This window comes from Xyrauchen texanus, chromosome 6 (genome assembly GCF_025860055.1).
Source record: "Xyrauchen texanus isolate HMW12.3.18 chromosome 6, RBS_HiC_50CHRs, whole genome shotgun sequence".
NCBI classification, from domain to species: Eukaryota; Metazoa; Chordata; class Actinopteri; order Cypriniformes; family Catostomidae; genus Xyrauchen; species Xyrauchen texanus.
The window spans coordinates 41,367,824-41,395,463 of NC_068281.1; the positions used below are offsets into that span (position 1 = coordinate 41,367,824).

At 43.5% G+C, this 27,640-nt stretch overlaps 1 protein-coding gene across 2 annotated transcripts; it reads left to right on the top strand.

Moving 5' to 3' along the window:
- The first annotated feature begins 373 nt into the window (after positions 1 to 373).
- On the top strand, positions 374 to 27,640 carry LOC127644506 (guanylate-binding protein 1-like). Of its 2 annotated transcripts, none has more exons than XM_052127692.1 (11): positions 374 to 506; positions 1,624 to 1,818; positions 1,905 to 2,032; positions 2,852 to 2,961; positions 7,660 to 7,850; positions 13,686 to 13,928; positions 14,333 to 14,610; positions 18,856 to 19,068; positions 19,355 to 19,457; positions 20,745 to 20,938; positions 25,841 to 27,640. In XM_052127692.1, the coding sequence occupies exons 2-11, from the start codon at positions 1,626 to 1,628 to the stop codon at positions 25,955 to 25,957; spliced, it is 1,770 nt and encodes a 589-aa protein (XP_051983652.1). In that variant the 5' UTR covers positions 374 to 506; positions 1,624 to 1,625; the 3' UTR covers positions 25,958 to 27,640. The 2 variants fall into 2 exon arrangements, with proteins under 2 accessions (XP_051983652.1, XP_051983653.1); XM_052127693.1 differs by lacking the exon at positions 374 to 506 and adding an exon at positions 1,196 to 1,381.

The following is a 27,640-nucleotide window of genomic DNA, read 5'->3' on the forward strand; positions in this document are numbered from 1 at the left end:
TGCTGCTACTGTCAAGCAACTGTTTGATGCCGAACACAACAGCGCTTCGTGCGTTCGCGGAGAGATTGACAGGCAAGAATTTGGCCAAAAGTTGCTGCAAGCCTCTTATAATCGACCAATTGGTGTGCGAGAAGGCGGGACTTACAAAGAGGAGTTAAAGCGACGCAAACATGCGCACACTCACTGCTCCTGCCTGCCCCAACGTTACAATAAGAGTAAGTGATGAAATGAGCGTTCATAACAGTGCAGATCATTTAGGAGAAATCCTGGAGCTCAGGGGAAACCCACAGTGGGGGGTTTCTGCGAGTGACATCCTTTCACTTTCACTTCGATTCTTATTGGCTGATCACAGTTTTATGACTGAATGCATGATGCCAAATAAGGAGCAAATAACAAAAACAAAACAAAACGATATCTCAGAGTTGAGCTCAGACTGGTGGAGTTGTCTCCAGAAAAACAACAGTAAAGACGAAACTTTTTAAACCGAAGGATCATTTGACCTCAAGGTAATTAACAATCAGATTCTGTGTTAATCAGATCTAATGTAACATTTATGTTAGTATTGTAGATTACATTGCTCAGTTATTTCCCCCGTCTCTCTTTGTCTCTTTTATTATATATATTTTTCTTTTTGTTTTTTGTTTTAGAAATCTTTAAATCAAAGGTCTTTTTACCAAAGATTTCTGTCAATGTTAGATTAGATTAAATGAACAAATAAACTTTCGAAACAGTGCAGATCGTTAAGGGAGAAACACTGGAGCTCAGCGATAACAACAATGGGGAAAACACGGAATTTCTGGGAGTGATATCAAAGTGTCTTCAGCTAGTCAGGTATTTTCTATAAGTTGCATGAGTGTGCAGTTTTTATCTACTTGAATTGGGAAAGACCGAAATCTCCGAAACGGATGGTCAAGATTACGATCAAAGAAAATATTTCAAAGCAGCAGTTAAATCTGAAAACACTGGTGTCATAAATTGTGCTGCTTTACCACAGAGCATGCTTAAAATAAATAAAAATAAATAAAAATAAAAAAAATCCCCGACTTGTATCGCTAATGTTCATGCGCGTTCTCGAGTTGATTTTTAGGCGTTGTCTGTATCTAAAAGGGGATTGGCTATTTTACCTCTAGGGCGGGACTTCCTTTTCTACATCCGTTGACCGGTAAAATTTCTCCCGTTAATTTTAATAGAAGTGACCCGTCTCTGCTAAATAAGCTCTAGTGACATACTTTCACTTTCATTTCGATTGTTATTGATCACAGTCTTACGACTGAACTAATGATGCAAAACGAGCATCTCATAGTTGATCTCAGACGTATAGTACCTCAGAATAGTAAAGCCGAAACGTTGTTTTAAACTGAAGGATCATTTGACCCTCAAGGTAATTAACAATCAGATTTAATTTGTGTTAATCGGATCTAATGTAACATATTCATGTTAGTATACAATCTTCAAAACGTATTAGTGGAATAGAAACGGATAACATATATATTGGTGTTGCCATATTGATATAATGGTGATTTATAAGTGTCGTGTGAGTTCTGTTGTTGATGTTGTGTTTTATGCTTATGTTGTACTCATTGTTTCTGTCTGTTGTGTGTGTTGTAAACGTATTGTTTATAGATATGGCGTCTACAAAGTTCATGTCAGCTCCAGTGTGCTTCATTGAAACTGATGGTGATGGGCTGTTATGTGTGAGAAAAGAGGCCAAAGATATTCTGGACAGCATCAGAGAGCCGGTCGTGGTGGTGTCTATAGTGGGACTTTACAGAACAGGGAAATCTTACCTGATGAACCGCCTGGCAGGACAACAGTCTGGTGAGAGAAACACTGTGCAAATTATTTCACATGTCAGAACAATAGTATTCACATAATAATAATACTTACCACTTCTGTGGTCTCAGGCTTTGCTCTCGGCAGCACGATCGAATCGAAGACTAAAGGCATCTGGATGTGGTGCGTTCCTCACCCCTCTAAAGCAGGACACACTTTGGTGCTGCTGGACACGGAGGGACTTGGAGACATAGACAAGGTGAGGACTACTCCAACAGCATCAAAACAGACTATCTACAACCCTATTGACAGTATAATTTAATAGTAATACAAATAAATTATGGGATTTTTTGGGGGTGAACAATTCCTTTGACAGAAAAAAAATACATTTGATAAAAACAATGATAGAATAGGAGAGCATGACATGAATGTTGTTATACCAGAGCATTGTTGAATTCTTGATTCTGATTTGTTGAAACACATTTACAGGTATACAGTAGTTTGCCCAAAAATGAAAATTCTTTCATCATGTACTCACCCTCATGCCATCCCACAAGTGTATGACTTTCTTTTATCTGCTGAACACAAATCATTTTTTAAATATTTAAATAAAATATGTGCCTTTTCAAAGTTTTGGTCAAAATTCACTTGCATTGTATGGACCTACAGAGCTGAGATATTCTTCTAAAAATCCTAATTTGTGTTCTGAAGATGAAAGAGAGTCATACACATCTGGGATCGCTTTAGGGTGAGTAACATTTTCTGGTGGGAACATTTTCATTTTTGTGTGAACTATCCCTTTAAATGGGGTTGATACATTTTCTAATTCTGCACAACTAATAGTTATATAATTTTGTCATGATCTTGTTGCAAAGTTTTGAAATATAATTACAACTTAATCAGTGGCATGATGAAATAGTTGTATATGCAAGCATTTTAGAGGCACTGATGTGGTAACATTGATAAAAGCAGACTTACTAACTCAGGACTGTTTAATTCTTGCAAACAAATGCCCACCTGAGGTGTAACAGCCTCACCTCCATTAATATAATTTTTTTCCTGTGACCGAATGTTTAAGGGGGATGCAAAACACGACACCTGGATCTTCTGTCTGGCTCTTCTGCTCAGCAGCACCCTGGTGTACAACAGCTTAGGAGTCATAGACAGTATGGCACTGGAAAAACTGCAGTATCCTTTCAACACAGAGGGGAATTCACAAAAAATTAGCCACTTAAAGTTCAGTTTAGATTCACTTGGAATTATGCAGATGCAAACTATCCTAAAATCTGAGCTAAAATCTGGACTCAATTATATGTCTTCTGAACACTTGGAATATGACGCATGACTTGCATGAACTACTTCTATGATATTGTAAAGATGTATGACGACAAGGAGGGAACGAAGACAGAGTTCTTCACAAGTAAGTTTTTAATGGCCACAGCACTGCTCACAACTCATATTTTTCTTCACAACCAAAACTTCTCAATTAACATAAAGCTTTTCTGATTCTCTGTACGCGGCAACACTGGACTGACGCGTGTCACTCTCCCTCGTCTGGAGGTTCTGTGGCCGTTTTTATGCCGCTCTCCCCATGCTCACTGAAATTAGAGACAGGTGTTAGACATAATTTGGCTCAGGTGCAAGCGCCCTTACCGCTTTCTCCCCCGAATGGGCACTTGACCACGCCCCCGCTGCCACATACACCCACCGCCCAACTCAGGCCGGTGCGCCATCCGGCCTGCCTACCACCCCCCACCCATTTCTGGAAAGGAAGTCAGCGACAACCATCTGTACCCCCGGTCTGTGGACCACCTCAAATTTAAAGGGCTGGAGGGCCAGATACCAACGGGTGATCTGTGCGTTAGCATCCTTCATGCGGTGGAGCCATTGGAGTGGGGCCTGATCCGAGCAGAGAGTGAAGGCCTGCCCCAGCAGGTAATATCAGAGCGTGAGGACCGCTCACTTGATGGCTAGACTTTCCTTCTCTACCGTGCTGTACTTGGTCTCCCTCAAGGAGAGCTTCCGGCTGATGTACAGCACTGGGCGCTCCTCCCCCTCCACCACCTGCGAGAGTACGGCCCCCAGCCCTCTATCTGAAGCGTCCGTCTGCAATACAAAAGGGAGAGAGAAGTCAGGTGCATGTAAAAGCGCCCCCCCCACCCACAAAGTGCGGCTTTAACCTGCGTGAACGCCTGTTTGCACTGCTCCGACCATAGGACCAGGTCTGGAGCCCCCTTTTTAGTGAGGTCAGTCAGCGGGCTGATGACGTCCGAATAATTAGGCACGAACCTCCTATAATAGCCAGCCAGCCCCAGGAACTGCCTCACCCCCTTTTTGGTCTTGGGTCTTGGGCAGGTCACAATCGCTGCGGTCTTTTCAATTTGGGGGTGCACCTGGCCATGACCCAAGTGGAACCCCAGATACCGTACCTCCACACGCCCAATCGCGCACTTCCTGGGGTTTGCTGTGAGCCCCGTCAGCCGCAGCGACCTCAAGACCGCCCTCAGATGTTGTTTGTGTTGTTTAAGCTGAATGCAGCCAGAGGATACGGTCCATGAGACACTGGAACGTAGCTGGGGCCCCAAACAAACCGAACGGAAGCGTCACAAATTGGTGCAATCCAAACGGCGTGGAGAAGGCTGTTGCAGGAAATTGGTGTCAAGGGGATCTGCCAATAACCCTTTGTCAAATCCAACTTCGAATAAAATCGAGCAGTACCTAACCGATCGAGCAACTCATCAACACGGGGCATCGGTATGTGTCAAATTTAGACACCGCGTTGACTTTTCTATAATCCACACAGAAGCGAACCGACCCGTCACTCTTGGGAACAAGAACAACCGGGCTGGACCAATCACTGTGGGATTCCTCTATTACCCCTATATCAAGCATCGCATCCAATTCTTGCCGAACTATATTCTTTTTGTGTTCGGGGAGGCGATAGTGGCGGCTACGTACCACCACTCCCGGCTCAGTCTCGATGTGGTGTTGGATGATGTTCGTACGACCCGGTAGAGGGGAAAACACATCTGCAAACTCCTTTTGCAACTCGGCAACTTCTGCAAGTTGGTATGGTGAGAGGTGGTCTCCACAAGTGAGCAGGGTGTTATGATTGTGGTTTTTATTTACCTCCGGTCCAAGCTCTGCCCTCTCCGGGACTATCATAGCTATCATTACAAGAACCTTCTCCCTCCACAATTTCAGGAGGTTGAGATGATATATCTGACGTGCGCCCCCTCTATCGGTTCGTTTTACCTCATAATCGAGATCACCCACTCGTTGTCTGACCTCAAAGGGTCCTTGCCACTTGGCAAATAATTTAGAGCTCGATGTTAGGAGCAATATGAGTACTTTATCTACCGGTGCAAATTCCCTGAGCTGAGTACCCCTGTCATACAACCGGCGTTGGTGTTCTTGGGCTTGGAGCAAATTCTCCTGTGTTAATTTCCCCAAAGTGTGGAGTTTGCTCTGAGATTAAGGACGTATTGTATTTCATTCTTACTGTCTGAAGCCTCCTCCCAGGCTTCACGTAAGACGTGAATGCCCAACAATTCATAAAGCTTGCGTGTACATGACATAAAAGTCGTGCCCTGATCGGTGAGGATTTCTTTCGGAATCTTTCGGGAGATAATTTTGAAGAGTGCCCCTGCAACACTACGTGCTGAGATGTTGCTCAGAGGCACTGCTTCCGGATATCACGTTGCGTAATCCACCAGGAATAATACAAAGCGATGTCCGCGTGCTGTCCATTCTAATAGCCAGTGTAAGGGGCGCAATGTCGCTTTTGGGGTGTCCGGTGGGTTTACCAGCTGACATTCGCGGCACGCCGCACACCACCTGCGGACATCGCCGCCAATGCCCGGCCAATAAAAATGGGCTATCAGACGGAGTAGTGTCTTCCTTTCCCCTAGGTGACCTGCCATGGGATTATAATGAGCCGTGGGATCAAAAGCTGGGTTGCTTCCTCTTTTGTATGAGCGTCCTGCGTCACACTATACAACTGCTCATTTATAATTGTGAAGTAGGGATATGAAAGTGCGACACCCTGGCGGAGTTGTTGACCATCAATTACTCTCACTTGGTCAAAGGCATGCTTGAGGGTTTCGTCTTGCGACTGTTCCAGAGGGAAATCCCCTTCAGGGATCCCCCTGAGGATGGAGGGGCTGCAGCCTCACTCCCCCTCACGTCATGCAGGACCCATCTGCGCACATTCCCTTTAATCCCTTTTTAAATTCAGGCCAATTAGTTCCCAAAATCAGGCGGGAACTAACAGCGGCCTCCACTCTATGCTTTGTTCCATAAAATTTAATTGCAAGGGTCAACACAGGGTATTTGAATATCCTAACGCACACACTTCACCCTCACTGTTTTATGTGTACCCGATGCCCCATGTTGAACCAAGCGTTGGTGGATAGTGGTTTGATTACAACCGGTGTCCACCAATGCTCGGTAAGTACCCCCCTTGATTCTTACCGGTATCCGGTACGCTCCTGCTCGATTGGGGGCAGCCTGCGGGGCGTTGGGGATCCGGACCTCCGTCCCCAGCTCCATCACAGGGCATTGATCCCGGAAGTGCCCCGGGTCCCCGCAGCTCCAGCAGGCCGGCCCAGACGCCACGCCCGCACCTGTGTCGGCAGGCACTTCCACCTGAGGGGGAGGGCGGCGAGATTCTATAGAGGCGGGGGTCGTCCACTGCCTTGCGCGGGGCAGGAACGAGCTCTGGGGAGAGAGCAGAGTGAGGAGGAGAGGGGGAACACACAGGGGGAGGGGGAAGAGGGAGAGAGAGAGAACAGGGCTCTTCAGTCCTCGGGTACACCGCCAAGTGGTCCTCCGCGAGCTGGACAGCTTCCTCCAGTGACGAGGGGTGGTGGCACTGGACCCATTCCGCTGTCCCCTTCGGCAGTGCATGGACCAACTGCTCCAGCACCACCTAGTCGATCACTCCCTTGACGTTAGGATTCCCTGCCAGCAGCCATTTCCTGCACGCGTCTCGGAGCCGCTGCGAGAAAGCAAACGGGCGATCGTCTTTCCCCTGCTTCAAAGACTGGAACAGCTGACGATACCGCAACCCACCTGCTGCAGGATAGCTTTTTTTAGGTCCGCGTAGGCTAAGAGATTAGCCATCGGCAATTGTTGGGCCGCAATTTGTGCTTCGCCGGACAGTAGTGGCAGGAGCCTCGCCGCCCATTGTACACGCGGCCAGCCCCAGATCTCCGCTGTCCTCTCGAAGAGATCAATAAAGGCCTCCGCATCATCTTCCGCCCCCATTTTCATCTCTTCAAGATCAGCAGTTACAGAAGTACTCTGGCACCAACAATCATTCCACGGTCCAAATCACTGAGATACATTTTTTTTCCCCATTCTGATGGTTGATGTGAACCTTAACTGAAGCTCCTGACCCATGTCTGCATGGTTTTCTGCAATGCACTGCTGCCACACGATTAGCTGATTAGATAATCACATGGATGATTGTTGGTGTTAGACGGTCTGGTTTGAGTATTTCTGTAACTGCTGATCTCCTGGGATTTTCACACACAACAGTATATAGAATTTACTCTGAATGGCGTCAAATTATTATTTTTTTTAAATCATTCTGTGAGCGCCAGTTCATTGGACAGAAACGTCTTGTTGATGAGAGAGGTCAACAGAGAATGAACTGACAAAGTCTACGTTAACTCAGATAACTGCTCTGTACAATTGTGGTGAGAAGAATAGCGTGTCAGAATGTTATTCTGAGATGTGGGTTAGCGCTGTTTTGGCAGCACGAGGGGGACCTACACAATATTAGGCAGGTGGTTTTAATGTTGTGGCTGATCGGTGTATTAACTAAATGATATACATTTACAAGCACACAGTGTAATTCCTCCTAAATGCAACTGCCTGTAGTTATGTGACAGAGCTGAGAGAGCACATCCGTGTGAAGTCGGTGCGAGACAATAAGGATGATTCTACACAATTCATGAATGTTTTTCCAGCTTTTGTCTGGACTGTTCGTGATTTCACTCTGGAACTAATAAAGGACGATGAACCGATCACATCTGATGCATATCTGGAGGGAGCTTTGAAACTCAAGAACGGTAAGGGAAACGTCTCGGGTTATGACTATAACCCTTGTTCCCTGAGAAGGGAACGAGACACTGCGTCGTTGAAAATGACTCTTTGGGGAACGCTCCTTAGCGTGCGCCTCTGAATTATGAATGAAACTATTCCAATCTTGATTGGTGTTGCGTCATGACGTAACATGTGACGGCATAACCGGATGCATAAAAGTGACGCCGGTACACACACACATTAGCCTAGCGATGAAGCAAGCCGCTCTCAGGCATTGAGGGGCGTGGCAGGACGACGCAGTGTCTCGTTCCCTTCTCAGGGAACAAGGGTTATAGTCATAACCCAAGACGTTCCCTTCGAGGGAACTTCGCACTGCGTCGTTGAAAACGACTCTTTGGGGACGAATGCCCACTAGGCCACGCACCGAAAAAAGGCCTGCCCTAGAGTGAAACTGAACTCAGGCACTCAACTAGGGCGAGAGCACACGTCGCCAGGCGTACTAGGGAGGTGCAGACTATAAAACCTGATGAAAGTGTGCGGGGTAGCCCAACCGGCTGCCTCACAGATCTCCTGGAGGGCACTCCCGATAAGAGAGCCCTAGAGGATGCAATGCCTCTAGTTGAATGAGCCCTTATGGCCAAAGGTGAAGGCAAATTAGCACCTTGTAGGCCGAGATAATAGCCTGAACAATCCAATTACTAATGGTTTGTTTCGAGGCAGGAGCCCCTTCTTAGGTGACCCAAAACACACTAACAGTTGGTCCGACCTCCTTCAAGAAGAGGACTTCTCGAGGTAAATGCCCAAAGCTCTGACAGGGCAGAGCAAATGGAGCCTCTCTTCTTCTGCCGACACATGAGGTGGAGGATGAAAAGCCTGCAGGACCGTGGACCGTGCCGTGTTAGAAGGCACCTTAGGCACATAGCCAGGTCTCGGGTGCAGAATGGCTTTAACTCCGCCAGGGGCAAACTCCAAGCAAGCTGGTGTTACTGCCAGGGCTTGAAGATCTCCCACCCTCTTTAGAGAGGTAATAGCTAAGAGAAAAGCCATCTTGAACGTCAGGTCCTTGGGCGAAGCCAACTGAAGGGGTCCGAAGGGGGCCAGGGATAACCCTTCGAGAACCACCGCCAGGTCCCAGGCAGGAACCCTGGACCTGGTTGTCGGTCTCATCCTCCATGTACCACGGAGAAAACGAATGACCAGCTGGTGCCTCCCCAGAGGCCCATCACTCAGTGGTGCATGGAAAGCCGAAATGGCAGCCACGTACACCTTAAGTGGGGAGAGACCCGCAGAGAAACGATTTTGAAGAAACTCCAGAACTGAAGCCACCGGGCAGTTAACTGGATCTAATTCATGTTCTCTACACCAAGTGGAGAACACATTCCACTTTAGGCCATATAATCTCCTAGTAGGCGGAGCCCTAGAGCTAAGTATGGTTTCAACCACCCCCGCTGATAGACCAGCATTTAGGTACTGAACCCCCTCAGGGGCCAGACCCACAGTTTCCACAGCTCTGGATGAGGGTGGAAAACTGTGCCCCCTGCCTGAGACAACAGATCCCTCCTCAGAGGAATCTGCCGTGGCGGAGCTATCAGGAGTGAAATTATGTCTGAGAACCATACTCGGGCCGGCCACATCGGGGCAACCAGAAGTAGACTGATGCCCTCTTGGCGGACCCTTTCCAGGACTCCCGGGAGCAGAGCGATCGGGGGAAATGCGTACAGGCAAGGCCTCAGCCAGGCCTGTACCATGGCATCCAACCCCAGTTGGGCTGGATGTGAGAGGGAGAACCAAAGTGGACAGTGGGACGTCCCTCGAGACGCGGATAGATCCACTTCCGATGGTCCAAATTTGTCCCCTATCGACTTCACCACCTCTGGATGAAGTCTCCATTCCCCGGGCCTCAGCCCCTGCCTCGATAGGATGTCTGCTCCCTGATTCTGAACCCCCGGAACATACATTGCTCTGATAGACAGTATTTACCCTTAGGACCAAAGAATTATCTGATGCGCCAGTCTGCACAGAGGGCGCGATCTGAGTCCCCCTTGTTGGTTCAGATAAGCTACCACTGATGTATTGTCCGAACGTACTAGGACATGGTAACCTTAGATGTCTGGAAGGAAGCTCCTCAGAGCCCTGAACACAGCCAACATCTCTAGACAGTTTATGTGCCAAGAATGATGATGGTCCTGCCACAGACCCCTGGCAAGCGGCCGTCCATGACCGCGCCCAGCCAGTGAGGGAGGCGTCTGTCGAAACGGTTTTCCGGCGACATGACGCTCCCAACACTGGCCCTAGGGACAGGAACCAAGGTTTCTTCCATATTAGCAGAGAACGAAGGCACCTGCGCATTACTCTGATTATACGAAATGGATTCCCCTTGGGGGAAAACCCCTTGGCTTTCAGCCACCACTGGAGGGGCCTCATGTGTAGAAGGCCCAAAGGTATAATGTTGGATGCCGCTGCCATGAGGCCCAGCAGTCTTTGAAACTGCTTTACAGTGATGGCCTGGCCTAGCTTTAACCCGGACACCATCGCCAGAACGGACTCGATACGTGCAGGAGACATGCGTGCCTGCATCGTAACAGAGTCCCACACAACACCCAGAAACGTTGTGCACTGGGATGGTTGTAACACACTCTTTTTTGTGTTGAGTCTCAACCCCAAACTTCGAATATGGCCAAGGACGACATCTCGATGCCGAACCGCCATTTCTCGAGACTGGGCCAGAATGAGCCAGTCATCGATATAATTCAGTATGCCCTGAAGTCTCAGAGGAGCAGGAGCTGCATCCATACATTTGGTGAATGTGCGGGGAGAGAGTGCTAGGCGAGCGGAAGAACCCGATATTGGTAAGCTTAGCCCCGAGCGAACCTCAGGAACCTCCTGTGACATGGAAGGATGGGTACATGAAAATAGGCGTCTTTTAGATCTATCGTGCCAAACCAGTCCTCGGATCTGATCTGACTCACGATGACAGGAATGGTAAGCATTTTGAACCTGAACCTCCTCAAAGGCCGGTTCAAAACTCTGAGATCTAAAATCGGCCTCAACCCCCCATCCTTTTTTGGAACTATAAAGTACCGGCTGTAAAGACCGGACTCCCTGTCTGAATGAGGAACACGTTCTATGGCCTCCTTCAGCAACAGAGATTGCACTTCTTGTTCCATCACCTGAGCCTGTTCCGGAACCACTGTAGTCTGCACCACCCCAGAGAATTTGGGGGGGCGGTGCCCGAACTGCAGTCTGTACCCTGATTTTATTATATCCAGGACCCATGCAGATATGTTGGGAAGATGATTCCATGCCTCTACAAAATCTACTAAGGGAACCAGCCTCTCATGTTCGCTGGAAATTGATGTGGCCCGAAGCGTCAGAGACGGCGGGAACCGACACCGATTTCCTGAGGACTCCGCTGCGAGAGCAACCGCGGTTGCTCTGCAGCGGGGGGGGGACAGCCCTCCGAGGTTCTACCACCTCGGTAGGACCTCTTTCCCGAAGCTTCAACTAAGGGAACCAGCCTCTTGAGGCTGGTCTCGGGTGTTTTTCGAGCACTGTTCCCGACTTTCTGAAGCGAGAGACCAGCAGGATTTAGTCGATACGGTTCTTGTGACCACAATTGATGCTTGTTGTTTTTTTATATATTTTTTTTTTTTTTTTGACACGAACGGCACGGTGTGCGTTCAGCTGGAAATTGATGTGGCCCGAGCGTCAGAGACGGCGGGAAACCAACACCGATTGTGTGCCGCCATGTAAGCCCTACTTATTAAAGCAGATGTATCTCTGCAGGGCTTACTAGGCAGCGCCGGGTTTTAGCCCATATCCCGTGCCCCCAAAACATCGTCTGTAATCAAACACTGGGGCTGGAGATCACGGGACGAATGCGGTTTACCCCACGATCTCGTTTTAGATATCTTTGTGGAGATCGGGGAAAAGCGGCAAACCCGGCGCTGAGGTTGTGATCTGTGCCGCAGGAAGCGCACGTCTAATTTGCTTTCAACTTGCGTTCCCTGCTCATTTTGTGGCCAGCTGATATTCAGTCTGGCCACGGCACGCGTCACAACCTCAATCAGCTCCTCATAAGCTTGGCCAAAAACTGGCGTGCTTGGCTCACGGTCGATCCGCATCGATGCTGAGCATATCCACTTCCTCGGAAGCAGTGAGCTCAAGCATCGGGACCTGATCATGGGCAGAAGAAGCCGCGACGCGGGCTTCTGCACCACTCACAGTAGGCTCGGGATCCTCAAGCGAAGAATGAGAAAGTGCCGCAGCAGTCTCATTCTCATCCGCAAAATCCGCTGCGAACCCCGCGATCTCAATCGCCGCGCTGCCTCAACAGACGCGGGACCAAAACCGTGGGGAACGCGAGCCTGACCGTGCTCATCAAAGCACGCCAACCGGGAGCGCAGCACTCTCATGGGTAGTGCTTCACAACTTTCACAGGCAGATCCCTCGAGAGCTGCCTCAGTGCGTACTGCGCTCCCAAACAGTTCACACATAAAGCGTGCGTGTCCCTACCCGTAATGAAACGAGGGCAGGGGTGCACGCACTTCTTGAACTGTTCGGTGGCCATAATATTTTTAAATCAGACAAACAACACCAAATAAGACAAACAATTTCAACAGAGCGCTTGCTGAAGAGCGAAAGCTAATGTGTGTGTGTACCGGCGTCACTTTTATGCATCCGGTTATGCCGTCACATGTTACGTCATGACGCAACACCAATCAAGATTGGAATAGTTTCATTCATAATTCAGAGGTGCACGCTAAGGAGCGTTCCCCAAAGAGTCGTTTTCAACGACGCAGTGCAAGTTCCCTCGGAAGGGAACTGTATGACATATGTAAATACTATCACTGACACACTCTCCTTTCACTCACTTCTGTAGTACTGTAATGATGCTGTATCAACAGCATAATTTTGTTTGGTACAATACATTTGTTTGGTACTATAAATTAATAGTAAAATAAATCTAAAAATAACTATGGCACTTTAAAGGGATTATTGGAAACGAGGAGGTGAGATCCGGCTTGACAGTATAAATAATAGTTTAATATAAAACTGAAACAAAAAGACAAACACACAAAGGTGTCGGACAGGTGTCTCTCTGTCGAACTGCAGCTTCCAGTCGGTCTTTATCCCTCTCTGAGGCTTGATTAGCCTGATTAGGGGCCGGGTGTTCAGAATCATCACCCAGCCCCGCCCTCCGCCCTGTCACAGACATGTCAAGTAAAGACACAGTGGACAAGACAGCTGATAACTGATTAATCTGCCTATATATTGTGTATACTGTACAGTATATATGTAAATATATATGTGTGTGTGTGTGTGTATATTAAAATTATTAAAAAGACTTTCCTTACTGTTATGAGGTGGCCCAGACACAGAGGTCCAGATGCAGTTTACTGTGCTACCACAACATCAATTCTAACAAAAATACAAAACAAATATTTGGTTCATAACACAGGACTTTGAATTATAAACAAGCCTGAAATACTCCAAGGACTCTTTTTACATTTGTGCCCTCCAAGATGCTCACACAAACAGAGATGGGATTTACAACACATTGCAATATAAACACTAAAAAAAGGAACATTTTCATATAACAAAAGGATCATTAATTCATTAACAAAATGGCATCATCATCAGCGATTGCATGTTATAATTGACCATTTGTGACTCCCTGATGGCTGATTCACTCTATGATTCTCTGAGAAAGAGACTCTGATTCAAACAGCCAACCTGAGCTCCTAAGTTCAAACCCATATTGTGAATTCACAAAAAGTTTTCCCAACCAGCAGAAAAAAAATTCACACTGTATATTTAAAATTGTTGGCTTTTTACTCTTATTTTTTATTTTTTTAAAGGCAGTTCACCTCAGATTGAGCAGTATAACCTGCCTCGGCGCTGTCTGCAGAAATTCTTTGCGGTGAGAAAGTGTTTTGTGTTTCCTCGGCCTGCTGGAACGAAGGATATGAGAAGAATGGAGCAGCTGACTGAAGCAGATCTGGATCAAGAGTTCCTGCAGGAGGCAAAACATTTCTGCAAATACATCTACAGCTGTTCAGAGTCAAAAACTCTCATGGAAGGTCGCACAGTCTCCGGACCTGGTCAGAATCTGTACCTCCCAAACCATGGCATTAAAAAAAATAAACACTTAACGTACCATAGCATTTTTAAGTTGTGTATTTTTCTGTTCTATATTTCTAGACTATTTTCTAGTCTATTTTTAAGTTTTAAATTTTATGACAGTCATTAACGACAGTCATTAACGTTAATGGATATCCAGAATATACAGTATGAACGTTAGATCTTCTTCTTGGTGTATGTTCTAAATGTTTCCCAATAGCTCCTATAGTGGTTCCCCCACAATAGGAGTAGCTACAACCAAAATCATTAAAGAATGAAACTGCAGAATTTCATGACAATCTTAGATAACTCCTTAATGAACATGATATAATTAACAAATGAAAGACTGAATAACCGATTAAAAATGTATCTTGTCTTTTGGCAGTTCTGGGTAGTCTGGCTGAGGTGTATGTGGAGGCAATCCGCAGAGGAAATGTTCCATGTCTGGAAAATGCAGTGGTGTCCCTAGCTCAGATCCATAATGTCCAAGCTGTGGATGAGGCCCTGCAAACCTACAGGACTGAGATTCTCAGTTTAATCCAGATTCCAGTCGATCCAAAACAGCTGTCTAACATCCACGAAAGTGCAGAGAAGAAAGCCATTGCAGTTTTCATGAGCACATCCTTCAATGACATGGAACATATTTACCAACGAGAGCTTGCGGTACCTGCAAACATATCAGTAGATAGAAGATTGTAGTTAGTGGTGAATTTTTTTCTCAGGTTTGGAGGTATTACTCTCATTTATACATGCTTTTGAAAAATTAAGTAAATTGGTGTGCACGACCATGATAGTCATTATAGAATTTTAAAGGGATAGTTCACCCAAAAATCAAAATTTTCATGATTTACTCACCCTCCTGGCATCCAAGATGTGTATGACTTACTTTCTTCTGCAGAACACAAATTAAGATTTTTAGAAGTATATATCAGTTCTGTAGGTCCATACAATGCAAGTGAATGGGTGTCAATATTTTGAAGCAGCAAAATCCACATAAAGGGAGCATAACAGTAATCCATATGACTCCAGTGGTTAAATCCATGTGTTCAGACACGATATGATAGGTGTGGGTGATCAATATTCAATAAATCATTTTTCATAATAAATTCTTCCTGCACAGTAGGGGCCGATATACACAAAAGAATATGAATCAGAAACAAAAGAAAGAGAACGTGAAGGGAAAAGGACTTGAATATTGATCTGTTCCTATCATATCGCTTCAGAAGATATGTATTTAACCATCAGAGTCATCTGGAGTACTTTTATGTTGCCCTTATATGGATTTTGGAGCTTCAAATTATACCCAATGCACCCATTCACTTGAATTGTATGGACCTACAGAGCTGAGATATTCTTCTAAAAATCTTAGTGTTCTGCAGATGAAAGAAAGTCCTAAACATCTGGGATGTCATGAGGGTGAGTAAATGATGAGATAACTTTCATTTTGGGGTGAACTAACCCTTTAACACCCACACCAACTAAACTCCAGGCAAAGTTAATGACCTGTAGCGGGGTGAGCAAGAGACCAATATAAATCTGGCATCCTCACTGTGTATGGGGCTATGGAGCACGCGTCCCAGCCAGTGGGAAGTGTAGAGTGAGTAAGGTCCAGGTGTAATGGGCTGGGTCTGGCGGCCACGACGCAGGCCCACCCTGGATGGGCAGTGACAAGGGGCGGTGACTTCCACAGAATGGCTCGGCTTCTCTGGGGTTATGGTGTGTGAGGGAAATGGCGGACCGGCCCCCCAGCCCATCGGCTGTGCTCCAATCCCCGGCGTTGCATCTAATTTGCACCGGAGGTCTGGGGTGAGGGTCTGGCGAAGCATTAAACTTGCGCCGGACTTTCCCCATTCCATTCATGGATCTATGTATGCACAAGGAGATAGAAGCCAACTTCAGGAGGAGAGATGCACTCTGTGTTTTAATGGCAGCAGTTATGAGGCTATATTCACATCAGGTGTGCCTCATCATCCACTGACCAAATAAGGCTTTTAAATTGTAGAGGGAGGGGCAGGTTGTTCCGCCACAGACCCTACAAACTTTCTTCATGATATTCTTGTTTCTTTATAATACTGATCTGGTAGGTCATCTTGCACCACCAACAAACCAGCTACTAGCTTGTAATACTAGCTTAAAGTTGTCAAGCTGGTGTTTAGATTATAGTCGCTGGCCCAAATGGGTCTGACAGCTTAGGGCAATCAACTTCTCGGTAATGAATAAACTTGGGTAACCTTTGTTCCCTGAAAGGAGGGAACCTGCCTAGCTTTGCCGCACTACTGATTTCTCGCTGTTAGGGGATGGAAAGATGTGCTCTCCTCCCTTCAGTTGAAAAATTCTGCAGATGAGGCATTGTACCCCGGTTTATATGCACGTGGTTTGCGTGCATAGGAGGGGAATACCCAAACACCACCTGCCAATATGTAATTGCTGTGATTTTATAGGGTTTCAGAGATTGTTACTCCTGAGAGGAGCTCCCATATTGTCTGATCCAACTTGAAAGGGAAACTTATTTTTGGAACAAGGTGCAAGTTCATTGACTAATCAGTGGGGACCTTGCTGAGCATGTAGGCAAGCCTGGACCAGCAACCATGTGCCAAAAATCAGCTTGACCCCCTATAACCAGCTGGAACTTTGATGGTTCCAGGTCATCAATTAATTGTTTCTGTGTATATACATGTATGGCTTTTATTCTTTGGCTCACTTCTCTTTATGGCATTTTAAACAAAATTCCAAAAGATATTGTTCATCCACCATGTGACCCAACCTGATCAGTACCTTCAAATTTAAGGCCTAAACATCTCTATAACAAGTTTAACCTTAGTTCCCTGAAAGGAGGAAATTAGATGCTGCATCAGTAGCTGATGCTATGGAAGCTCCTCCCAGGAGTCACAATCTCTGAAGCCCTTGTAGAATCATGCCAATCTATTCGCAGATGGTGCTTTATGCTCTAACACTTGTGTGCACAATATTCAATAAGAGCAAAGCTCCTTTTTGTCAGGATTTTTTGACTGAAGGGATAAGCTATCTCTTGGTCCTTATATGCAAGAAATCAGTTGTGTGGCAAAGCTATGCAGCATCTCATTGCCTCCTTTTAGACAACTGAGGTTACACCTTGTAACCGAGACGTTTCCTTACAAGTTAGGGTTAGGTAACAAGTTTCACAGCATGGGCAAGGAGAAGACTGGAACAGGCTGAACAGCAATGGAAACTGTAATGACAGAACATAACTCAATCATAACATAAAGCAGCAAACAAAACAAAGACACCCACAACACTTGCATATCTCTCTCTCTCCCGAACTGGCGTCCCGCCCCCTCCTTATCTCTCTCCCACTGATTAGACAGCTCAGGGCCAGTCGTCACACTTTTCCACTTCCAGATTCAGGCCAGGTAATCCTCCGGCAATGAGTCAATGGACACAGGGGCTCCTCCCTGACTGCTGGCATTGGCAATTGTGTTTGGATATGGCAGTCTGATGGCACATTGCCAACAGCAGTACAAGCAGTAATAAGACTAAATTCGTATTCTTGAGCAAGAGAATTGTTTTGGGGACACGGAAGTTTCCACAAGCTTTAGTGCCTGTTTCAAGGTCCACAGACCATCAGGAATGCTTTGCTCTCCCAGAAGGAGATTTTCTGTTGGGACGAGGTCCTGAAAGCACAATTTTATTTTTTGGCCACTGCCATTGCGGTTTCACCCTCAGCAAGGACTCTGGGTCTGGGCCATGTTCACCCATGTCCTTTAAAAGGTTCGCTTGGTAGACCTGTAGGATTGCCATTGTGTGCAGGGTCGAACCAGCCTAGCCTGCCGCAGTATAACCCTATCTGACCAAAGGCTTGGACGGAAGCACCAGCTTTGATTTCCTCACCAGTCCAGAGAAGGAGGGAACAAGTGGAATGCCACAGCCTCTTCGACTGGGGGAAGCTCTAAATAGCCTCTCTGTTCAGTGCTATCAAACATCATTAAGGCTGCAGCACTGGAGACATACACTCTCACTGAGTAGGTCAATTTCTTAACCAGCTGTTTGTGCAACTCCAGGAAGAACGACACCGAATGGTAGGACTTGGGAGTCTTGCCGACTCGGTAAAGAACATTCATCGAGTTGAGACACTGGTGCATTGAGTATGGGCCAGTTGAGCTTAAATTTCTAAATCGCCTATTTGAGAACTTCCTTCAACTCCACATCAGAGGCCACTCTGGCCCAGTTTTTCATCGTGGAGGGGAAATACCAGTGGCCGCTTTAGCAGAGTGTAACCAGGCCTCACCATCAGAGACCTCCAGTGATATAGCATCCCCCTTGTCATCTCTGCCAAACATAATCGAACCATGTGCATCGACAGTGGGGTGCAGATTGTCAAGGTCATACTGAATAGGCAAAGCTGTTTGAGATAGAGAAGAAGAGAGATGCAAGACCTGAGCTGGCAGTAAATCATCCTCAAACTCTCTGTGATCTATTTCCCATCATTGCTTCCCTTGCTCATGCAGTCCCTCAGAAGTGGGGACTGGCATTAGATTTCTGATAGAAAAATACAAAACAAGTTATGTAATTTTTTTTTTTATTAATTTCAAACTAGACATTAACCCTTAGTTGAAAAACTGACCGTAACAGATAGCAGACCTCAAACGGCTCTCTAAAGATCCCATCACAGCATCTCAGTGTGGCTGAAACTTTGGACTTTGACATGGCGATTTAAACACACCAGTAGCTGTGGGTCAGTAATTGAAAAGCTGTGTCAGGCATTGACTTATTAGTGTTTTTGTGTTCTGAAAAATCTGAACAATTTGGCCTATAGGTTATATATAATTTTTCCCACAACAACACATTAAATACAGTATGAAAATTGTAGCAGTATACAGTACAACATGTCTTATTCCCTCTGTTTATCCCTCTCAATTTTGCTCTCTGCAGGAGAAGATTCAAAAAGAATATGAAGATTTTTGTGTACAGAATAAGGAAGCATCTGTGAGCGAGTGTCAGACAGTTCTGCTTTGTGTGTTTGATCCGCTGGAAAATGCCCTCCGTGATGGATCATATCTGAAACCTGGAGGATACAGACAGTTCAGAGACACACTTGCAAAGCTGGCTGAGGAGTACAGATCACAAGCACACTCACTAATAATGGTACAAAATACACACACTTATAAATATAAACACACACTGATGAATACTATTGCATTTCTTATATATATATATATTATCTTGAAGTCAGTCACCGTAAGAACAGTACTGATCACTGCAGATAACTTTTAAATACTTGCTAAAGATGGGCAAAGGTAATCTAAGATCTTGGGCAGATAAATATAATTAACAAATAAAGTGATTGTCATAAACAAGGTAAAACGCATTTAAGATAAACTTACTGAGAAAAAAGAATAATAATATGTAATAATGTGTGTGGTTTCTACAGAGTGAGGAGGTGTTGAGTAAATATTGGGAAGAGAAGGAGAATTCTGGAATGATAATTTTAGCTGCTGATGAATCTCTGACTGAAGCGCAACACCAGCAAGAGGGTAAACATCAGATTCACACTGAATACATGCGGTAATGAAATCTGACTTAGAATATCAGATGTACATGCTGATTTTCAAGCTAAAGTGCATATACTGGTCTCATTTACATGTCTAAACCGTCCAAACAACATGCCGGTTAATCTGTGAATAAGAAAGTATGTGTTTTTTGTAATTTTATGCATCAGGACATTTACAAATCATCTGGTCCATACCAGGTCCAAAACATTAGGTATGGCTGTTGATTAATTAATTGGCATATAATAAATTGATTAACATTTTTAATCAATCAAATTAAACAAAATCGCATTTTTTAATTTTTTGCAGAGTAAAGCTACCAAATGATGATTCATTTGGACAGATGAAAAAAACACTATGTTTCTATTTCATTGCCATAGTTTACCACTAGCCTGCTGTCTTCAGAAATTAATTCAGCAATTGTGAATCTATCTGAGGTAGGGGCCGTTCACACAAGACCAGTTGTTGTATTCCATATTTTTTTATTGTTGGTCTATGTACACATGTAGATCATGGCTTTTAAATGCAATACAAATTTTGGAAACCTGTAATTAGATACCAATTTTCATGGCTATTTACAATGCAACTTATTAGCTGCTGAAATTTTGACATTTTTAGATTGGCTCCGGGTGGCCAATAAAATTTTATTTTTTTCAAATCCATATTCCAGCTTCATTGAGGAAACTGTTGCAGAGTTCTGTAATTTTTTACTTTAAGTGCCCACTATGGGCAAAATTAGATGAAATTTAGCATGCATCCTTAAAATGTCTTTGTCAAAGTTTACCTAGTTTTGTTAAGTTTGGTCTTTGCATTTAAAGATAATGTTCGAAAATGGGCCAAACCCAATAATTTTATTTGGCGCATAACTCTGAATTGCTTTGACAAATCTTTTTTTTTAAACATTATTGTTATTATTTATATTGAAAATTAAAAAAATTGTAGTTAGGAAAATTAAATTGGAGATACAAAATCTTGAGACCCCTGCGTTCAGTTCCAATCTGTTGCAATCTAGCTGTTTTGAATGCAAAAACATTCTGTGTGAACAGATCCTTACACATTCTCTGCTGCTCTTTAATCTTGAATTGCTCTGATAGTAGGAAATTCCCTTATTACAATTATTATTCATTTTTAACCCACTCTTTATTACAACACCAAGAGTGTTTGCTTCCAAGGTCCCATCAGAGCGCAGCATCTCAGTGAGGTTGAAATGTTGGAATTTGACTCGATCATTCTAACAGATTGATTTCCTTCATTTTCTGTCTGTCTCTATAGTTGCAAGTTTACAGAAGGATTTTTTAGAACAGAAGCAAAAGGGTCTAGAGGAACAAAACCAGTTACAGCATCAGATGCTTTGTGACATGCAAAGAACCCATGATGAGAATGTGAAGCAGCTCATGGAGAGGATGGAGAAAGAACAGGAGAGAACGAGGCAAGACAATGTACGAGTGATGGATGCTAAACTAAAGGTAAGAAGAGGGAACACATTGTTATCTGTCTGTCTGTCTGTCTTCATGAAACCCTAACACCCCCCTAAAATACAAAAAAACAAAACAATGGTCCTGGTTAGAGACATTAAAAATGTGGTCACCCTGCAACACATATTTATTAACATCTCTTTAGTGTTTTATAACCCTTTATGACTTTCATTGGGCCACTCTTGTGCTCAAATGTTCAAAACGTCATCATCATTTTTGCTAATAAACTGTTTTCCATCAACTCACATTTTGACTTCTGGAAATCCCTAGAAAATCTATCTCAGCCTAGCATAGGGGTTTTCAATCTTTTTATGTTCCCCTTGTGAGGGACAACCCTCCTAAAATATAAAGGGAAATATTGTGGTTGATCTGATTTTTTTTCTTTTAGAACACAGAACAAATATGTCAAGTACACGGTAAATAAATACCTCTTAGATTTACAGTAAAATACTGGCAGCGATTTACTGCAAATGTACAGCACACTTAATGTAAAGCTCAAATGCAGCTTTTTACTAAAATCATGAAATACAGCTTTTTCAGAGTAATTAAAGTTTAGTTCTACAGTACTATGTCGTCATTTCAGGTCCCAGCATGCACTGCGGCATTAAGAAATTACATGAATTTTTACTATGTAATGGTTTATTTTGCTGTTGTTTTGTTGCAGTTTTAGTTGGTTCAGGTTTTACTTTTTATCTAAAAGTATGATTTTTGATTGTCATCATTGTTGACAATCACCTTTGGGTGCTAGTCACAAGGTGAAGGTAAGGTATGTGCATGGGGATATCCACAATTATCCTGTAGTGACCGTGATGATAAAATTTCTGGCACAAAAGCATAGTGTCGAGGGTGTGGTTAGTTCGCGACTCACCCATTCGCTAATTTTGTGCATGAATTGGCCAGCTTTTTCCCACGTTATTAAGGCAAATTTGTGCGGATGGTTCCTGTAACAGAGCATTTCGGTGTGTGATTTGTGATGCACTTTTCTATTATAAATGACTGGTTGTATCAAGCGATGCAGGATGCTCAGACAAAGGAAGATACAACCCAGTTATTGATAATGAAGAACTGTCGAGAAATGTTATTCCAGACGGCTCATTATAATCCGATGGTGGGTCACTTAGGGCAGGAAAAGACACTGAAGTATCTAATGGCCCGTTTCTGTTAGCCGGGCATTCGCAGGGATGTTTGCAGATGGTGTGAGGCATGCTGTGAATGTCAGCTGGTGAATCCGCCGGCCACCCCAAGAGTGCCTTTGCGCCCACTTCCTTTGATCAACGTCCCATTCGAAAGAATTGGTAGGGACCTTGTCAGGCCATTAGAGCGTACGGCACATGGGCGTCGCTTTGTGTTGGTTCTGGTGGACTACGCAACGCAATATTCGAAAGCAGTGCCTTTGCGCAACATCTCTGCACGTAGTGTTGGAGGCACTCTTCAGAATTATCTCCCAAGTGAGGATTCCAAAACAAATCCTAACTGATCAAGGGACTACAAGAATTTAAGGCCATGCTTGGAGTGGTGGTGGCGTAGTGGGCTAAAGCACATAACTGTTAATCAGAAGGTCGATGGTTCGATCCACATGGCCACCACCATTGTGTCCTTGAGCAAGACACTTAACTCCAGGTTGCTCCGGGGGAATTGTCCCTGTAATAAGTGCACTGTAAGTCGCTTTGGATAAAAGTGTCTGCCAAATGCATAAATGTAAATGCTTGTTATGGGGATAATAGAAGAATCCCACAGTGACTGGTACAGCCTGGTGGTACTGGTTCTGAAGAGTGACGGCTCGGTCCGGTTCTACATTTACATTTATGCATGTGGTAGATGCTTTTATCCAAAGCTACAATGCACTTATTACAAGGATAATCACCCTGGAGCAACCTGGAGTTAAGTCCCTTGCTCAAAGACACAATGGTGGTGGCTTTGGGGATTGAACCGGCAACATTCTGCTTACCAGTTCAGTGCTTTAACCCACTAAGCCACCACTCCTCTAAATTTGACATGTATCAATGCCTCATATTGACTAACTGCTTGATCGGTTGGGCATGGCTTGCTTTTATTCAACACTGGATTTAACAAAGGGTTATTGGTAGATCCCCTTAACACCAATGTCCTGTGAAAAAAATGGCCTTCTCCACAATGTTTGGCTTACACCAATTTGTACCAGGTGGTCGAGGGGAAGAAGCGCCCGGTGCTGTATATCAGCGATAAGCTTTCAGTGAGAGAGGTGAGGTACAGCACCATTGAGAAGGAGTGTCTGGCCATCAAGTGGGTGGTCCTTGCCCTTCAGTACTATCTCCTGGGACTGGCTTTAACCCTCTGTTCAGACCACGCCACGCTTCAGTGGCTCCATCGCATGAAGGATCACTCGTTGGCATCTGGCTCTTCAGTCTTTTAAGTTTGAAGTGGTCCACAGACCGTGGTGGATTTTCTCTCCAGAAATGAGGGGGTGGGGGGGTGGTACTGGGTTGGCTAGATGGCTCCCTTGCCTGAGTCGGGCGATGGGGGTATGTGGTTGTGGGGGCGTGGGTTTTTTTTTCTCTCTTTCATTCATCTGAAAACTGTTTGCAAGTATAATTCCATCTATGAGAATGCTGCAAATTATCTTCGATCATCTCAGGAGGTGCTGTGAGTTTAGTTCGCTTTATTTCCATGCAGTTGGCATCCATTGTGAACGCAACTCTGCAGGTTCAGTAATATATATATTTGTATTAAAGAAACAAAGACGAAAGTGATTAAATCATAAAGTAATACAAGACACGTTCACCTTGAACCAAACATTTTTTTTTATATTATTTTCTTTAGGCAGCATTAACTGTATTACCAAAACGCAATAAAAACACAAATTCGATAAGAACACACATTTGGCAGCATTATTTGGGGAACAAAAGGGCAATTATTTGGCTTATTTATTTTAATTATTATTGTGTTTACATTCATCATTGTCTTTGTTTTTAATCTGTAGACTATTAGTAATTTTCCACCTGTCGTCGTTGAAGGATGCTTGTGTGATGGTAAATGGAGCCGTTGGAGATGGCAAATGTTTGGATTTGGGGAGGTGGTTAAATATGTTTTATTTATAATTTTGTTATTTTATTGCTTTTTTCATTTAGTGTAAAGTACAATTTGAATTTAGAAATGTCTTTTATGTTTTTACATATTTGAATAAAGGAATTAAATATAAGCAAAATGAATAAGTCCAAAAAAAGAATTCACCGAACCTTGGCAGGGGGGTTGACGATGTAATCAAATAATCGCGACATTTTTTAAGGCGATTATCGCCAAAAAAAAAAAACATATTGGGCAACAATAATCAGGAAAAAGTGTTGCAAAATCCTAATGGGACTAGTGGCTGGATACAAAATGTGTATCTGGACTAGGAAAGCCCAGAGTTTATTTAACAAATGACTTATCCTAGCTATGTATTTATTTAAACTATTGACCTAAGATACGTGTGCCAGTTCCAGATTTGGCAAAAGATGACCTGGTTAAAAACGTGTTTCTTTGTGTCATGGTCAAAAGCTGACCGTACGGTGCAAGCTGGTAGAAGAAAACCCCAGCGACCACCTGAGCAAATAGTATTTTTAGAGAAAAATCAGCTTACACCATGTGAGCTGATTGGCTTAACAAGTTTAAAGAACCTCTCAGTTTGCACCATGGTGAGTTTCATTCCTGAACGTATACTGCGTTACATTCAATGTCGGTTGTGGGATATTCCTACTTGATATCTCCGGCCATCAAATATTCCTTTGACTGATGCTCAGAAGATGATGTATAAGGAAACAAAAATACAACACTACTGTTAGCTTAGCAGGTATTTGATTGTCATCTCCTAGCAACCAAACTGTTAAACGATGCTGCAATGCTAGGGTTTGATCTACAGGTATACGTTAATAGAGTATAATTCACCTTGTTTAGAAACTCTGTCTCTGCAAACATTTGCTAAAGTGAAAAAATTTAATAAAATCTCTGTGAAAATCAAAGATTTCTGCACGAGTTTCCAATTTGGAAATCTGACTTAAAGATGGATTCCATTGCACTTTTCCAAGTAGGAAATTGGAATGGAATGCAGCATTAGGATGAGTTTGGAATGGCATACTACCCATACTACTTCATACTTACTACTTGGCAGAAATAATAATAACAGTATGGTATGGTAATTGGAATGGAACGCAGCTGGGTTAAAAAGTGACAGTGACGAGTGCTGCGTTTTACCCAAAGTTGAAAATTATTAAACTCTCAATGTCCAGAAAAAATGCAAAGTGCACATGGCTCAACATGGGATAGATACTCAGCGACTCATCACCCTGCTAGCTTTTTTAAATACGCTGCGCTCCCATTGCAAACAATTGAAAAAATATACCAGCCTCAGCAAAAAACCCTTTGGTGGACACACGGCCTTACTGCTTCCATAGTTTTTACTTTAAGTTTAAGTTTAAGTTTACTTAAAGTTTTATATTATTAAAATACATCCACTCAATTACGCTCCAGGCGATACATTTGTAAAAGGTATATGTCATAATAATATTCTAATACATTGTTTTTAATGTGGATTGATGACAGAAGGCATGCTTTGGATCATTTGTGAGTCACTCTTAGGGATTTAGAAGTCCTCAGGACAACTTATAAACTGTCGTGAGTTTAGGACCTACTTTTAGCGTTAAAATGCATTTAAACACTTACGTAATTTTACGAGTTCATTTCTGCATTTGGAGCTACATTTAGCTTTAGCGTTTTTGTGAATACGGGCCCAGGCAGAAATGGTAAGAGTAGAATGGTAGTATAACATTCCAAATGTGGCCTTTGTCATTTCAGTGAATGTGTGAGCAGTTCCCTCTTCAAAGTGAGGGTTTGGATCTGTGTCATCTATTCTATTCAATAGTTTCCATTGTATTACAGGAAAAGGAGGCTCTTCTACAGCAGGGCTTCCAGCAGGAGGCTTCACGCCTGCAGATGGAGATCAACAATCTGAGATCACAGAGGAGCAGGGGAGGCAGCTCATGCAGCATCTCCTGAAAATACGCACTAAACGTGATCTGCTTTATTATTAGTATTTATTTTCTTTTCACAAAATCATGTGTTTTATTTCATAAGTGTAAAGGAAGCAGACAGGTAATCATTTACATTGGTTCTGAGGTGTTTTTTAGAACAATTTAAATATTGGCTGAGACTTTGCTTGCTTTCTTCATTGTTATGAGGGATTTTTGCAGTTATTTTCAACTAAACAGTCCCAAGGTCATTTTTAGAGGACGGATAAAGCGGAGTTGTGCACCATTCAGTTGAATTTGAATTGAGGTAACTAGTAGGATGTAGAATTGCAATTCAAATTAGTATTAAAGGAATTAAAATGGAATTAATTTCATGCAGCTGTTGTTTAGTTTTAAAAAAAAATATTATATTTTTCAGTATAACTTCAAACTTGTCATCATATACAACTTATGGGGTTTTTCTTGTTAGATCAAGTAAATAATGATGGAAAAAAAATGTATTTGACTCGACAATTTTTTTATTTTTTTTTGGTTTGGCAACAGATATTTACTGTTTTTTTTTATTTCATTTTAACGTTCATAGTGTTAAAACCACACAATTTCTGAGATTTCAGCATGTCTGTGGCTGAGACAAAAGTTTTAGTTTAAGTAATATTTAATGATTTACTATATAAATGACACCTCACATAAGTCATTTTATTTAAAAAAGTTTATTATGTTCTGAAATGTCTTCAAAGGATGGCTAGAATAATCAGATTATTAAATCTTAGTTTTACAGTTTTTAAAGAAATATCACACGAGCAAGTGTACTGTATTGCTCTATATCAGCACAGCCAGGGCTGGACTGGTAATCTGCCATACCGGGCATTTTCCCGGTGGGCTGACGCACTTTGGAGCCAATCAGGGGCAGACTGGCCATCGGGAGAACCGAGTGGTCTGGTGGGTCGGCCGCGAAACATGCCGGAATGGTCCGCACTAAGCAAAAATGTGCTGCCTCGTTATGCAGAATGGACCACAAAATGGCTCATCCCCCCCAACAGTTGGGCCAGTTGCCATGTAAAATCCTGGGCCGATTTCTCTTCCCAGACCAGCCCAGTCCGCAGGCTGAGTGGCTCAGGTAATTACAGCTGTGCTGATTTAGGGCCACACAGCATGATTGTGTGATATTGGTTTTATATAACAGTTTAACATTCAACAAACAAGTAAATCAAAAAATTAGGAAAAACTAAGTACTAAGTAGTATATTATAATTTTGTACTTACAATTAATATTTGATCCTTTTTAAAAATGTTCATAGAAATATATACAGTCCATTCAGAAAGTATTCAGACCCCTTCATTTTTTCACATTTTGGTATGTTGCAGCCTGATGCTAAAATGCTTTCAATTATTTTTAATTTTTTTTCACATCAATCTGCACTCCATAACCCATAATGACAAAGCAAAACCCATATTTTTGATAACTGCAAATTTATTAAAACGACATAAGCAGGGCTGTAGCAAGGTATTTTGGGCCCCCTGACTGTGTATTGCTCAGGTCCCCTTTCCTATTAATAAAATACAATTTATAATATATATATATATATAATATTTTATTTAAGGCAGTTTTGCAGACTGTATTAAAGAAGAACATGATCTTTGAATGAAAAAAAAATCTGATCTGTGATGTTCTGAAATCTGATGTTCAATAAACAATTATTGTAATGTGTTCC

What these genes read in the sequence shown, in the direction of transcription:
- LOC127644506 (XM_052127692.1), top strand. Translation starts at nt 1,626, where the DNA reads ATGGCGTCTACAAAGTTCATGTCAGCTCCAGTGTGCTTCATTGAAACT. An exon ending in TCGCACAGTCTCCGGACCTG is followed by an intron (nt 13,929 to 14,332) that starts GTCAGAATCTGT and finishes GTCTTTTGGCAG; the next exon opens with TTCTGGGTAGTCTGGCTGAG. An exon ending in TGATGGATGCTAAACTAAAG is followed by an intron (nt 20,939 to 25,840) that starts GTAAGAAGAGGG and finishes ATTGTATTACAG; the next exon opens with GAAAAGGAGGCTCTTCTACA.